Source organism: Cheilinus undulatus, linkage group 16, assembly GCF_018320785.1.
Source record: "Cheilinus undulatus linkage group 16, ASM1832078v1, whole genome shotgun sequence".
In the NCBI taxonomy this organism is placed as follows: Eukaryota; Metazoa; Chordata; class Actinopteri; order Labriformes; family Labridae; genus Cheilinus; species Cheilinus undulatus.
The window spans coordinates 24,252,377-24,266,110 of record NC_054880.1 but is presented as its reverse complement, the minus strand read 5'-3'; the positions used below and the strand labels follow the sequence as shown (position 1 = coordinate 24,266,110).

Here is a 13,734-nt window from a genome sequence, read left to right as displayed (position 1 = left end):
CACTAGAGGGCACGTTACCTTGTTCACCTACCATAGGCACATCAGAGAGGGCACCTTGTCAAATTTTGTCCACCAGAGGGCCCTTTAGAGGGTGTTTTTCAAGCAGAGGGGTGTCCAAAAGGGCACTTTCATTGGGTTTAATCAATATTAGGGCACAAGGAGGAGGGATAGGCATCCACTGAGTCCAACAGTGCCCAGCTTGACCTTAAAAACAGACATTTAAGAATAAGAATATCAGCTGGAGGATTCTAGGAATGCTACCCACCACTGAAAGCCGCTGTAGCTCTGGTTGATGTCTCTCATAGGATCATCATAGCCCTGTTTGATTAAGAAACTTCAGACCATGTGACATTGACCCTCTCTTTTGACCAATCAGAAAGAAGAACGAGTGTCCGAGCTGAGGAACCAGCTGTCGGAGCGTCAGGCACTCAGATCCAGGAGACGAGCGTCCACAGTGTCCAATCAGAACCATAGCTCTCCACCCCTCACAGACCCCCGCTCCTTAGCCCCACCTCCAGGGTACCCTGCCCCCACCCTGGACCCCCACCCGGTCTCTGCATCCTACGCCAACTCGTCCAGCCTGTACCAGCCCGACAGCAAGATCAGCAGGAACAACTGTCACGCCAGCCACCTTCAGCTGCTCTACAAGTGACCGAGATGACCAGGAGGGAACGATGGGGAGGAGAGGACAAAGACAACAAGGACAAGGATGAAAGCAGATGGAGACAAAAACATTAAGTTTTTCTTACATGTTTATTGGAGATCAGAAAACAGAAATCAGAGGAACATTCATATCAAGTCTTTATTTGTTATGTTTCCTCTATTTCTGATCTGTCCATGCTGATCTGTGTATTATTTTCATTTCCTGTCAGAGACAGAAACATGTACATATCTTGTGAATAGTCATGAAGCCAAACTGAAGCATTTTATAGGTTTTGTGTGCCATGTAGAGTTTTAGCCCCATTAGCGACTGATGCTAACATGTCCAGTTTTCACCATTTGTTTTCATTGAGTCGTAAAAAGTGAATTCATTGAGTTTGATTGAGGTCAAACAACACGTCATAACCACAATTATAGCTCAGTCTGATGGCTGAGGGTTTTAGGACTCCGTCTTCCCTGAAGATTGATGGTTATATCCTGTTTAGTGTGTCATAGTGAACAATAATCAAGGACACATCTGAGATGCTTCAGAACCACCTGAGATAAAGTCTACCATGTCTGATTTTTCTTTCTGCCTTCAAGTAAAACTGTTAAAACCTTTGGGTCCTGAACAGGAGAAGCTTGGTCTTCAGGTGGGAACCATTTGAAAACAGTGCTGCTCGGTAACATGGACACCATAAGATGTCTTGTTCTCCTCCTTTCTCAGTGGAAATGCTGCCATTGTCAGGTTTTAGTAAAACTGTTAAAGAAGAAGGAGGACCCAACTGCAGAACACCCAAAAAATATTTTAACTAAGGCAAACACACAGATAATAGAACAACGAAAAGTCCAACAGATCTGAATCCAAAGGGGAAAAAAGTCCATGGAGCAGAAAAACAGTGGAGAAGAATGGGAAAAATCCACATGGAACAACAGAGGTTCTTATGGGGGCACTTCATCAAATATATTATAGAGCACCAAAGAGAAACTAAGACCTGGGAACCAATTATCAGAGCCACACAAAGGGAATAGGAACATAGGAGGTTAAAATGACAATAAGAAACACAAAAGCACAATAGGAACAATAAAAACAAATGGGTAAACTACAAAATAAAACAGGAAATGTGACAGGCTGAACTAAGAATATAAACAGCACAGGTTTGTACATCTTGTACAGAAACTCAAAAACTGAACAAGTCAAACTTAGGATCATTACAAACATTACAGGATTTATTGGTGTCTAAACACCAGTTGAGGAACAAGACAACCAGAGACGAAGACCAAGGTGAAGATCTAGCTCTGTGGCTCCCAAAGTGGGGGTCAGGACCCCCTACACCAATGGGGGGCTGGGGGGAGCAAGATGTGTTCCAAAAAACAATTCAACAACTCCACTACATGAACATATTTGAATATATTTCAAAGCTGCAGTTGTGCCTTATTTTCAAACTGTATGGTTTGCCTCCTGTGAAAACTGCTAATAATATTTTTTGAAAGTCATACTATACATTACATAACACTATGTTACATAGTAGGCCATAGTTGGCAACCATTAAAAAAGTGGGTGGAACTGATGAGGAGCGAGCTCCTATTTGGTAAATGGAGATTAAAAATAAATAAATAAATAAATAAACTACCCCATGCCTGGCTTCACCAACATTCCATCCAGCCTTTGATGATGATGTCACTTTAATAGGCTGTAGAGATGATGTCATCCTTTAAAGCTTATAAACGTTCCATCCTTCTAACCCACTACATTCATACCTCCACCTATTGTATCAGACTGTGTACATAAACAATGGTATTGGTGCATTCCTACACTACATGCTAACAGTATCAAACAGCAGGCAGTAGATGCTAGGGTTGTATCGGTCAGGGTCATTGTTCTTTTGGGTGGTGTTTACCATGGTGCAGAAGCACTTTAAGTCCTTTAGCGGGCGCTAAAGTGCACCATATAGAAATCAATCATGTCTCTTTGAAGGGGCCAGGTATCGATTTCTGTGGTACTCTGTGGTCAGGATGTTTTTCTCTACCATCAAAAGTGTTTCATGAAACCAAAACATGTCAGCCAGTTCTTTGCCTTTCTCACTGAAACTCCAAAAAACATAGTTTCTGGTTTTTATTTTCCTCAGCATAAAACCCAAAAGTCGCTGTCAGAGTTCCCTTCTCACTGTTTCTACCCTCATCTTCCCGCTTCTGCTTTTTGCCTTCATGACCAGAGAATCACTTCCTCTTTTACCGACAGAGAAAATATTTATCTTTAATAACAACATGTGGTTCACTTCTGCTTGACTGAAATAACTCAGAGAACAGAGAGAAGGGTTCACTGATTTCTGAGTTTCTCTGTGAGCTCCATCTTTGACCACAGATCATAGTTACAAGGTTATTTCAGTCATGAAGAAAGAGTCACCAACTATAAAAAAATTAGCACCTCAAATGCTGAGCACATTTTTAAAGTCAAGCTGCAGATTGTAAAGAATTAACACTGGTGTAGAGCTTGTTGTGATCAAGTATTTTAGCTCTTAACTGAAACTTTAGAACTGATTATTTGGTTTTTGAGATCTGGTTTCCCTTTTCTCCATTTTTGTTGTACTTTAGAAGACAGAAAAGTAAAATGACACCAAACGAAGAGCTGTAGGAGCCTACATTGATATGAATGCAAAAGGCAAGGCTGGAATGTCATCCTTTGAGATGATGTCATCCTTTAATGTCTATATAAGGATTTAAAGAATGACACCATTAAAGGCAACGGGCAGAATGTTGGTGAAGCTGGGGATGTTGGTTGAGTTTTCCCTCCATTTTTGCCAAATAGTAGGCCATACTTGGCAACTTTAGGAAAAGTAGGTGGAAGCCCGTCAATGGTAGAGGCTATCAGTGCCTTTTTAACAGCTTTTCTCGCTCATATTGTGATAAAAAAAAATGACAAATAATCCAGATCTCTAAAAAGAGCCAAAGTTCCCATCACACTAAGCGAGGCTGGACAGACATGAATTAAGCCACGGTTTTTGTTTACTGGAAGAATACAGAAGATCATGTCAGCTGATGGAGTCTTTAATAAATGCCAGTACGTCCACTTAACTAATCCCAGACCACTCCTGTGTCCACACAAAGCATTAAGGATTGCCACTGATGAAGGCCTAAAACAGATGTATATCCTGTTAATGTGTTGTCTAAATGGGTTGACATCTTCAGCAACTCTAGACCCTAAAAGATCAACTTAAAGTTTCCCCCCAGAGACAGCTGGAATTGGTTTAAGGTGCTCCTTTAGGAGGAGACATGAAACATGAGTAAGACCTTAAACTTAACCAAAGGAAGTTTGTCTGCAGGATCATACTCATGAAACTTTTTTTTAGATTATTTCGTTTTTTGTGTTTTTTTTTTTTCTCTATGCCTTTTTTTTTTTTTTTTTTTTTGATAGGCCAGGTGAAGAGAGACAGGGAGAAAGCATGCATGACTGATCCCATGACCAGTACATTGGGGACTCTAGCCTTTGTGTGGGTGCCTGCTCTACCAGCTGGGCTAAACCAGTGCTGACCAGTGATTATAAACGAATGGTTTGTGTCTGTTTAGTTTAGTACGCCCCCAATAATCCCACACATTTACAAATGTTGTACATACTGTATGTCCGTTTGTCTGTGTACTGATGTATCTGTTCCTGTGATGCTGATGTGAATATGGCTGTAAATAATGAGACTGTAAATAATCAACACAGTGACTGTATGTACAGGCTTATTTCATGTGTTACAGTATTAATATATATTTCTATATGCTGTTATATCAGAGTCATAATTAAACTTCATGTTTTTCTCAAACTGTCCCTTTTCTTCCTGCTTTATCGTGAAGGGACAAGGCTGTGGTTTGATTCCTGCAGCTTCAGCATTACGTAATGAGCAAATATTACAGTCCAAATATCAGCATCCTTTGCCCCATAGGTGGTTTGACCACTGGAACAAGATTGGCAGAAGCTAAAGATATATAATAATTAGAGGTGAGCATCAAATGTGAGGTAGACATCAAAAATGACTTTCAGTGATTAATGATGTCACTCTTAAAGTTTAAAAAAATTCCATCCATGCCTCTAAAGATAATGTCAGAGGTCACTGCTGAGTCATACAATACCCAAAAAGGCACAAACCTCAACTCCAATATTGGTGGTTTTGGACCACACCTGGCTCAGGTTAATTGGTGGGACAGCTTTGAAAATGAAATGGTCATCACAGAGGAACAGAGAGAATGTTCTCATGTCAAGGATCTGGTTGGTGTCTGTAAGTCATAGACATTATATACGTAGACACCTCATTGGCCAGTAGGCCATACGTCAATGCGCTGCCATCTTGCTAGAGGTATTCCACGTTATATACAAATATAATAACATACTCATAACGACCACTTAAATGTAAACTTGTGTGTTTTTAATCACAAAACCCTTCATCCCTCATTGACTTACATTGTTTATGGAACGGTCTTTCCTCTGGTAATATGGCTGACACATTGACGTATAGCAGCAGCAGGCAAATACAGTCAATGAGGCGTCTATGTATATAATGTTTATGTCTGTAAGTGTGCTGCTTCACCATCACAGTGAAGGACAGACTTCTGCTTACATGGCGTGATCTTTACAGCATGTTTCAGAGAAAATTTTGTGTTGCAAGTTGGTACAACAATCTCAGGGAAAGCTTTGTCTGCTCTTAGTCAAAATTAGGTTAGCAGGCATGATCTAAAATCAAGATAAAACCCTTTCATCAAAAGGTCACACAGTAGAACATTTTTGAACCTGTTTTCTCTGGGTTTTATTGATGAAACAATTCAAATTGGTGTTGATCAACAGCAGTATATCACTTTCACTTTAAAACATGGTTTCCATTCTAAAAGTGGCATTTATGGCTCACTTGATTGTAAATTAACTTTGTGGCCCTCCTGCAGTACCTCTGGGGCCTACCAGGAGGCCTCAGCCCACACTTTGTTGCACCGTGTCATATTCAGCCTTAAAGGTCTGAGCTAAAGTAAAACTCTGAAACAGACACAGAACAGTAAAATCCTCCTCTTGCATGCTGACAATAACAAGGCTTTTTGTGTGGTTTCTTTACTTCTTCTCCTGTGACATTTTCTCAACCAATGAAAAACGAAACTTTTCACCATGAGGTAACAAAAACACTAAGGAGAGTTTTTTCCTCTTACAACAGGAAGTGAAGCGATGAAGGAGAGCAAAAACCGAAAGTCTGGTTTATTCCCTGATTTTCCTCCGAGGGTTTGTTTATCCGTGGGAGGCTGAAGGAGGAACCAGGGGGAGTCCCAGATCACAGGGTGTTCCCCCCTCCCCCAATCTTACTCAGTTTCATCGAGTGTCTCTCAATGGAAACTTCCTGTGCTCTGTAAAACCATGAATGATCATAGTTGGTGGTGTACCAGCAGATCTAAAATTATCAGTGATGATGACACCTACGGCGTGCTGCTGTTTGGCAAAGATCCATTGCAATAACTCAAACAGATCATGCTCACCTCTAGCACAAATATTAGACATCAGCAAGAGTCATGTCTGATCAGTTTTGGAGGAAGAAACTCATCAGTGAACTCATCGATGAACACACCAATAAACTCATTGATAAACCAAGTTTAGGAGACTGTTAATAATACTAAAATAAATCTCCTTAATAAAAACAGGATGGTTTACTAAAGCTAGGGAATGGGAATTTTAAATATTTATCAGCATACTTATCTAGAGGTGTCCAAGGAAGCAACCGGAGGAGAGCCAAGAACAGGCTCCTTGTTTACTATAAACAAAGAGAATTAGGACTTCAGAATTTTTCACTTTTATTCCTTAAATTTTTAATCCTTGTTTTGTTTGGCTTTGTTTTGTTTTTAATGGGAAGTAACTTTTTCAAATTTTGAGAACAAACTCAAAATAATAAATAATGTGATATGATGTGATGTGGTATATGAGTTATATAAGATATGATATAATCAGAAAGACTTGATTTAGTATTTGACATCTGATTTGATATGATATTGTATCTAATGTGGTATGCTATTATATGATATGATGATATTCTATTTAATTTGATGGTTTTAGGGTTTTTGAAGTTTTTATATTATTATTGTGTCTTACATACAATCATATGCCCAGCTCACATGGGTTTACATGACACCAAGAATTCAGACAAAACCAGGATCAGAGTGCATAGTAGTTCCCTCATCATTAAATAACAGAAAAGGAAGCTGAAGACAAACTAAAAATAAGTTAATTAGTCAAAAAATATATATCTTATCTTCTTTTCCAGGCTTTTGAGACAAAATTAGCTATTTTAAAGACATCTACTTAAACAGCCATTTCAGGGTTTTTTTTCTCATCAGGCAACTGCAGGATTCAGGATTTTGACGAGTGATTTATGACATGGTATGTGATTTGACATGATATGACGTGGTATATAATGTGATATGATATCAAATATGATCTGATAAAATATGAAAGGATATTATATGATGCCTCACATTTAATATGATACAATATGGTGTAATGTGACATGATGATATAATTTGATTTGACATGATGGCGTGATGACATACATGTTGGATGTGAAACAATATGATTTGGTATAATGTAAGAATGCAAGAATTTGCATTTTGCTGTGTTGGATCTTAAGAAGCCTCAAAATGCAAAAAGAAAAAATGGGAGTGAGACAAAATAGGCAATTTATCAAAAACAACAATTATACTGAAATAGGCTGTTCATCAGCTGATCAAAACTTTAAGACCATAGCTCAAAAAAAAAAACGAAAACCCCTTTTAAAACAGAAATAAAAGTTTAAAAAAAAGGACTCAGTAACAAGTAGCTCAATTGTTCGTGTTGATCACCACAAAAATTCGTTTCGGCATGCTTGATGCAAGTGTATCCATGAGGCTGGTAGGAACGTTGCTCCAACAGTTGAAGATGGCTTCACGAAGGGCATCCACTGTCTAGAACTGATTTCCATTTTTGTAAAATCCCCTTGCCATCCATCCTCAAATGTTCTCAACTGGATTTAGCTCAGGGGAACATGCAGGATGGTCCAAAAGAGTGATGTTATTCTCCTGTAAGAAGTTCTTTGTCAGGCGGGTACATACAGTAGACTAGAAAGAATTGGACAAACCCTGTGTGATGTCAACCGTCTGCTAACAATAGACGGAACAGCTCTTGAAGCCAATCCACAGCAGCTCCCATATTGAAATTGCAGTCTCATCCGAACTTTGGATCAACCTAATGGTCCGCCCACTAAGCTCGACTTCCTGTCAACTAGCTAGCTAGCATTCTGGCTGACAGAAACGTAGCTTCTGCCTGTCGAGCGATCTGTCAATCAAATGAGATGTGCCAATCTGCAGTGAGGTTTTTCCTATATGTAATCTAAATCATTGTGGTAAAAATAAATTCATCCCCTGTACACTGAGAGCTCTTCTGTCAAACCGCTTCAGCATGAGTGTGTGATAGTTAAAGGGGGAAAGGGTTACTTTTTGTGCTTGTATACAATGGTTGCTAGCCGAACGTTAGCCCGGCCTTAGCCAGACCAACACATTTCTTCATCACAGCGCTGAGAGGAACACGGAAAGCTTTCTGCGACAGAAAACAATCTTGTCGCTCTTCTGTCGCCCCACTTTGGCATGATCATGTGATAGTTACAGGGAAAGGGTTAGTTGTTGTATACAGCTACTGAGTTGTTGTGTCCCAATTAATGACTCTAGCAGGCCTGTTTTTAGCTGGGACTGAGCTGCAGTGGAGCTTTTGTCTGAACCAGACAAATGGTTCAGACAAAATCTAAATCCAAACAAGCGCAGAGAGCAACACTGAAAGCTTTCTGTGACACAAAAAATGTTCTTGCTCTACTCCTGGTCTGTTTCGGCATGGCTTTATGATCAAGGCAGTGGGCTTGTCCCACATTGTCCGGCATTAGCTATTAGCTTGGATGTCGCTTTAGGACTGCTGTTGTTTACTCCAAACTGGACCACTGTTCTTGTACTTGATTTGCACTCATGATTTGAGACTCCTGCACAACCTTTGTTTTTTAAGTTTTCCATCATGATCTCCTGTCCCCTGTCACTCTCTCCTATCATCCCTTTATCTTTGACCCTTTGTGGTTCTTTTACACAGCAGCGTTGGCTGCTCTCCTCTCATCCACGTCTGCTTTCATGCTGCAGAGTGACACACCTAAACTGAAACGCACGCTAACATGTTGGTAGTGTAGACTTCAGGCTTCTTGAGGGCAGAAGTTTCAGAATACTGGAGGATAACACCTGAACTTTCTCCAGGCCAGGGGTGTGCACTATGTTAAAAATATATTTGGTAAATATTCCCTTAATACCTTATGTTTATTGGGACAAATAAATGTTAAAATCTCCACATTTGCGTTTTTAAGAGAATGCTACTTAAACGTTTAGCACGCCTTTATTTGCAGGGAATATGATAAATGTGCTGTTTTTTAATAATGGGTATAAAAAACAATAGGAACACTAAAGAAGAAATTCAGCTTCATTTTACACTTATAAAGACCCTTACACAGCTGTCTGTTGAGAATTACAAATGTTCATGAATCCTGCTGCAGTTTTTATTTTATTTTAGAACAAACTGTTCATTAACAGCTAGTGTTTTATTGTTAATATAAACTTACTACCATTAAAGACTTATATCTGCCACAAAAACATTTAATCTCCGGTGACTCACTGTCTGTCTCTATCAGTGAAGTATGACACATGTTTCTGTTGAGTTTCATATGTACACAGAGCAGAGCTTTACTACGAGGAGAGACAGAGAGTGAGAGGACAGCATGCAGCTATGTACATTTAAGTTGCCACAATAAATTTGGCTCACAAAAATAACAATAATGACAGAATCACTCTGCCAGTCAGGCATTTTAACAGGCATCCCAGATAGTTGTGGTAGTTAGGTTTTTACTTAGTCTTGTTTTGTTGAAGCTTAGTTTTTATTTAGTTTCAATTAACTAAAATGATTTTCACATTTTAGTTTTTGTTATTAGTTACCTTGGTTTGGACCAATGATAGTACAAGCCAGTTGGGGTCGGGTCAAGTAAGGGGAAATTTGGCAAAGCATGAAAGCAACCTCAGTGTTTGCGAGCATGCAGTAGTTTATGTTTATGTGGTTTGACTTGGTTTTAAGTTCTTTAAATCTACACTCAGAAATCATTTTGTTATGTAGAAAAAACTTTTTTTTTTTTAATTTCAACATCTTTACAGCTAACAAAACATCTCAACATCATCAATGGTTATCAATAAAAATACAAAAATCTGATCAATAATTTAATAAATAATGTATCAAACAGAACACAGTCATAAATAAATAAATACATCAATAAATAAGCAATAAATAAGAGCTGATAAATAAATAGATTGTCGATCATAGTGACATCATCAATACTGATCAGTTATCGATCATGGTAACAGTACACAGTACCTAACATTACAGACCTCCATGGATCTCCATGAGCTGCAGATAAAAATGATCAATACGGTCAATCAGTCCTGTTTTAGTGAAGATAACCTCCTGTGACATCATCAGGAGTAGACCAATCAGATGGCTCTCACAGAGCGAACACTCCGAAGAACGTCTTCCCTGCATCATCCTCCAGCTGCTGCAGCATCCTCTCCTCCATCACTGTCTTCAGACGGTCCCCACGTCTCAGGTTGAACACTGCCCCCATGTAGACGGCGGTGAACCACTTTCCATCCTGGTCGGGGTCGCTGCTGTTCATCTTCTGACATGCGGTGCGGACTGAGTGCAGGATGGTCTGGTACTCCCTCCTCCTGTTGTTCCCGTAGGAGCTGGACCAGCGCTTCACTGTGTGGCTCACATGCACCAGAGGATTATGAGCAGAGTCATCGTCCTGATCATTGCCACCGCTGCAGCTGACCCTGAAGGATGCCTGGCTGTAAACAAAGTAGAGTCCATTCTGGGGAATCACAATCTCGTTATCATCCAGGGTAAAGCCGCCCTGAGAGTGGTACTGGTCCACCTGAGCCTGCCACTCCACTGATGTCTTCATGCTTTCATTATGGTGACCTGATGGAGAACAATGGAGACAAATCATGAAACTACTTTTAAAGATTTCAGGAGGATTTATCAAAAAGATCTACTCTCTACAGCTCTCTGATGGAAACTCTCCAAATCATCCACAGAATTTGTAAAACATCATGAAGAGAAACTTTACTAAGTGCACAAAATGAGTCCACAGTAAACCACTTGACCTGGGCCTAAGCTCACTCTGATCCTGTAACTGACAAAAAGGCTCAAGAACCGATCCAAGGACACAAAGGATCCCCCCCATCGACTCCACTAAGAGTCTGTGAATCCCATCAGAACCCTAATACACCCCACAGAGTGAACTCCTCTAGATCCAGGTGGTTCATTTCCACAAGAGCATTCTTACAAACATCAGGCTGACATAAGTGATTGTAGACTGCACACCACTGGCCTTAAAACAAGTGTGGTCCAGCAGAGGGAAAGTATTATCCCCCAGTTAAATACTCGTTCAAGGAATTAATCCTAGGTGATGCTCTGGACACAACCATAAACTAAAAAAATCATCACAAAAAGACGAGTTAAAGAAATGCTCCAGGGACACGGTTCTATCAGCATCCTACTAAATCAATCTTCACATGTAGCTACAGTTCCTCAAACATGCTATATGAAGGCATAGAAGGCCATCCTTCTACTCGTCATTACCTTATTTATAAAGAACCAACATTAATCCACCATGACTCCTGGCCTGGCCTGGTAAAGGATGAGAAATCCACTTCAAAGAGCCTATCTAGCAGCTCAACAGTGATGATCATACAGTAAAAATCCTGTTCATTCTCTCCATAATGGATCTGTTTATTCCCCGTGATGCCATAACCATCCGACTTAGACTCCCCACAAGCTACCTAAGTGTAAAACAATGGTATATGCTCCTGTTGAGGACACATGTTTTTATGATGTCAAACTATTTTGTGGAAGAACCTAGTTTATTCACGATCCACAACTACACTACCCACAATCCTAGGATGCCAGCAGAATGTACACAGTCTGATACAGTAGGTGGCAGTATGCATGTAGTTAGTTTGAAGGATGGAATGTTCTGTAAGCTTTGATCTTTCTAAAGCTTATTAAAGACATCATCATCAAAGGATGTTGAGGTCTTTTTCCCTCAATTTTTGCCAAATAGTAGGCTATAGCTGGCAACTTTTGTCCACATCCGTGCAGCAATGATAAAAGGGAATCATAATGGATTGTGGGATGCGTAGTTCCTTCACCCCTGAAAATAATTCCATACAGTCTCGTCCTTTTGCCTGTGTCTCCATTTTCTAATCCTGTTTTTGTGCTGAATCAGATGTTTCTGGTAGCGTGGTTCAAGGATCACAAATATTGGAGATGATGAGATTATCAGTAATCATAGCTGAGCTCAACGACACCCATTCTGTACCAAGAACCTTAGGAACAACATCAGGAGGCCTTCAAAAGAAGATCTAAACCCCCTAAAACTTCCACAGGAAGCTGTCAAGCTTCACCACCAACCATGAGTCTTAAATCCTGACTGAAACCTCCAAACAGTCCATCAGAGAGGAGAGAAGTCAAAGGTCAGACTGCACCATGGTTCTGTCTGTTCCATGTATACTTTAATACATTGCATGTTTGAGTGTTTACCTTCTAGGTGAATGGCTGCTCTCACATTAGAAATCTGCCTCAGCGTGTGATGGAGATCTGCGGAAAAGAAGTGACGGATTATTACCTACAACTCTTAGTTATCACTGTGAGATTCATTAAAACACTGCTATCAGACTTTCAACAACAGATTTACCATTAGATTGATCTAATACCAGCCAATTAAATATTAAAATTGGTAGAAATGGGCTTAAATTTAGAATCTGTTTTACGATTTTCAGAGAGCAAAGATGAAATATCTCACCATATGTGTCTTCATCTTGTCCAGGTTTCTGTTTGAAGAGAAGCAGATTTAAAGTTAGTCAAACATGCTGACATTCAGGATGTTTAAATGTAAAGATGATCTATAGTTCTTTATCCATGAGGATCTTAGACTAGACTTCCGTCCTCATCCCATACTGTATGGTAGCTAGCTGCTAAACAGTTTTATGTCACAAACAGACATTTTACAGCCCATGCATTTCTGATAGACTACACCAGCCATTTATCAATGTCAGTATAGCAGCCCTGTCAGAAACCTGAGGATGATTTTAATAGATTTTATATCGTGCTTTGAATGAATGATTTTGTTTCATCAATAACATTTTACAAAAGTCACTAAATAGGGTTAGTCATGCTAACACTTTAACTGGACTCTTTATAACACCATGGACAGGCACTTACCTGTGTGTAATTGTTGAAGAGGAGAACGGCGGCAGCAGCAGTGGCGAGGCAGAGAGTGAAGACGAGCAGAGCCGATGTTACTTTACGGCTCAACGTCTGTTTCCTGTCTGAGTCTGTCTCCAGCTGAACTCTGCACTCAGAAGTTGACATGTTTGAGAGTTTTCGTGGCAAAGATCCTTCTGTCTGTGTTTCTGCCTGTGTGAGCGATGGCTGTCTGACTATCAGTCGCTCTGCGTCTCTTTTAAAAAGGCTCCATGTGGAGGGAAACTCCACTGATGTCACTCAGTGAGCGATGGGCCGACCACACTCACAGCCACACTCCCACACACATCACACTCTGAAAGTGTTTGAACTCTACTGTAAATACACAGTTATTACTGATTTTATCAAATACAAATGCTTAGAATCAATATCTGTTTGATCTTTATTTATCTTGAACTTCTTCAGACCAGAAGTGTTCTTTAATGACACGAGAAGTGCAACATACACTATACCTCATACTGTCAACATTAAAAGCAGCAGTGTTTGAGAAGGAGCAGAACAGAGCAGAAAGCTGATCTAATCCAGCCTCTTCATTATAAATAATGTTAAATCACTTCATGATCGATGTATAGGCATATTCATCAAAGTAGAAAACAATTCAGATTCACCAAAGTAGAAATATTTATTTGATTTACTTCAAAAAGTAAATAAAACATCTCATACAAAGTGAAATATTCCAAGGCTTTTTTTGTTTTTTATCTTGATGATTG

The 13,734-nt window shown here is 39.7% G+C and overlaps 2 protein-coding genes across 6 annotated transcripts in view; one reads left to right on the top strand and one right to left on the bottom strand.

Annotated features, from left to right (window-relative positions):
* The window catches only part of gabbr1b (gamma-aminobutyric acid (GABA) B receptor, 1b), a 102,348-nt gene extending 98,037 nt beyond the window's left edge, over positions 1 to 4,311 (top strand). For 3 of the 5 annotated variants that reach the window (XM_041809854.1, XM_041809853.1, XM_041809852.1), the window contains one exon: positions 377 to 4,310. In XM_041809854.1, the coding sequence (XP_041665788.1) occupies positions 377 to 652 (276 nt within the window). In that variant the 3' untranslated portion in view covers positions 653 to 4,310. Of the gene's footprint in view, positions 1 to 376 lie in introns of all 5 variants that reach the window. The other 2 variants (XM_041809856.1, XM_041809855.1) reach the window with 2 other exon arrangements.
* A 5,697-nt stretch (positions 4,312 to 10,008) lies between these two features.
* On the bottom strand, positions 10,009 to 13,182 carry tnfa (tumor necrosis factor a (TNF superfamily, member 2)). The gene is made up of 4 exons (XM_041809448.1): positions 12,983 to 13,182; positions 12,564 to 12,591; positions 12,302 to 12,358; positions 10,009 to 10,678 (listed from the first exon to the last, which is right to left on the bottom strand). Exons 1-4 carry the CDS (start codon positions 13,130 to 13,132, stop codon positions 10,200 to 10,202), a joined length of 714 nt encoding a protein of 237 aa, XP_041665382.1. The 5' UTR covers positions 13,133 to 13,182; the 3' UTR covers positions 10,009 to 10,199.
* Positions 13,183 to 13,734: the final 552 nt, after the last annotated feature.

Coding starts and splice junctions, on each gene's coding strand:
- tnfa (XM_041809448.1), bottom strand. CDS start 13,132: ATGTCAACTTCTGAGTGCAGAGTTCAGCTGGAGACAGACTCAGACAGG. Junction 12,359..12,563: donor ACAAGATGAAGACACATATG/GTGAGATATTTC, acceptor TCTTTTCCGCAG/ATCTCCATCACACGCTGAGG. Junction 10,679..12,301: donor AGCAGCCATTCACCTAGAAG/GTAAACACTCAA, acceptor GTTCTCCATCAG/GTCACCATAATGAAAGCATG.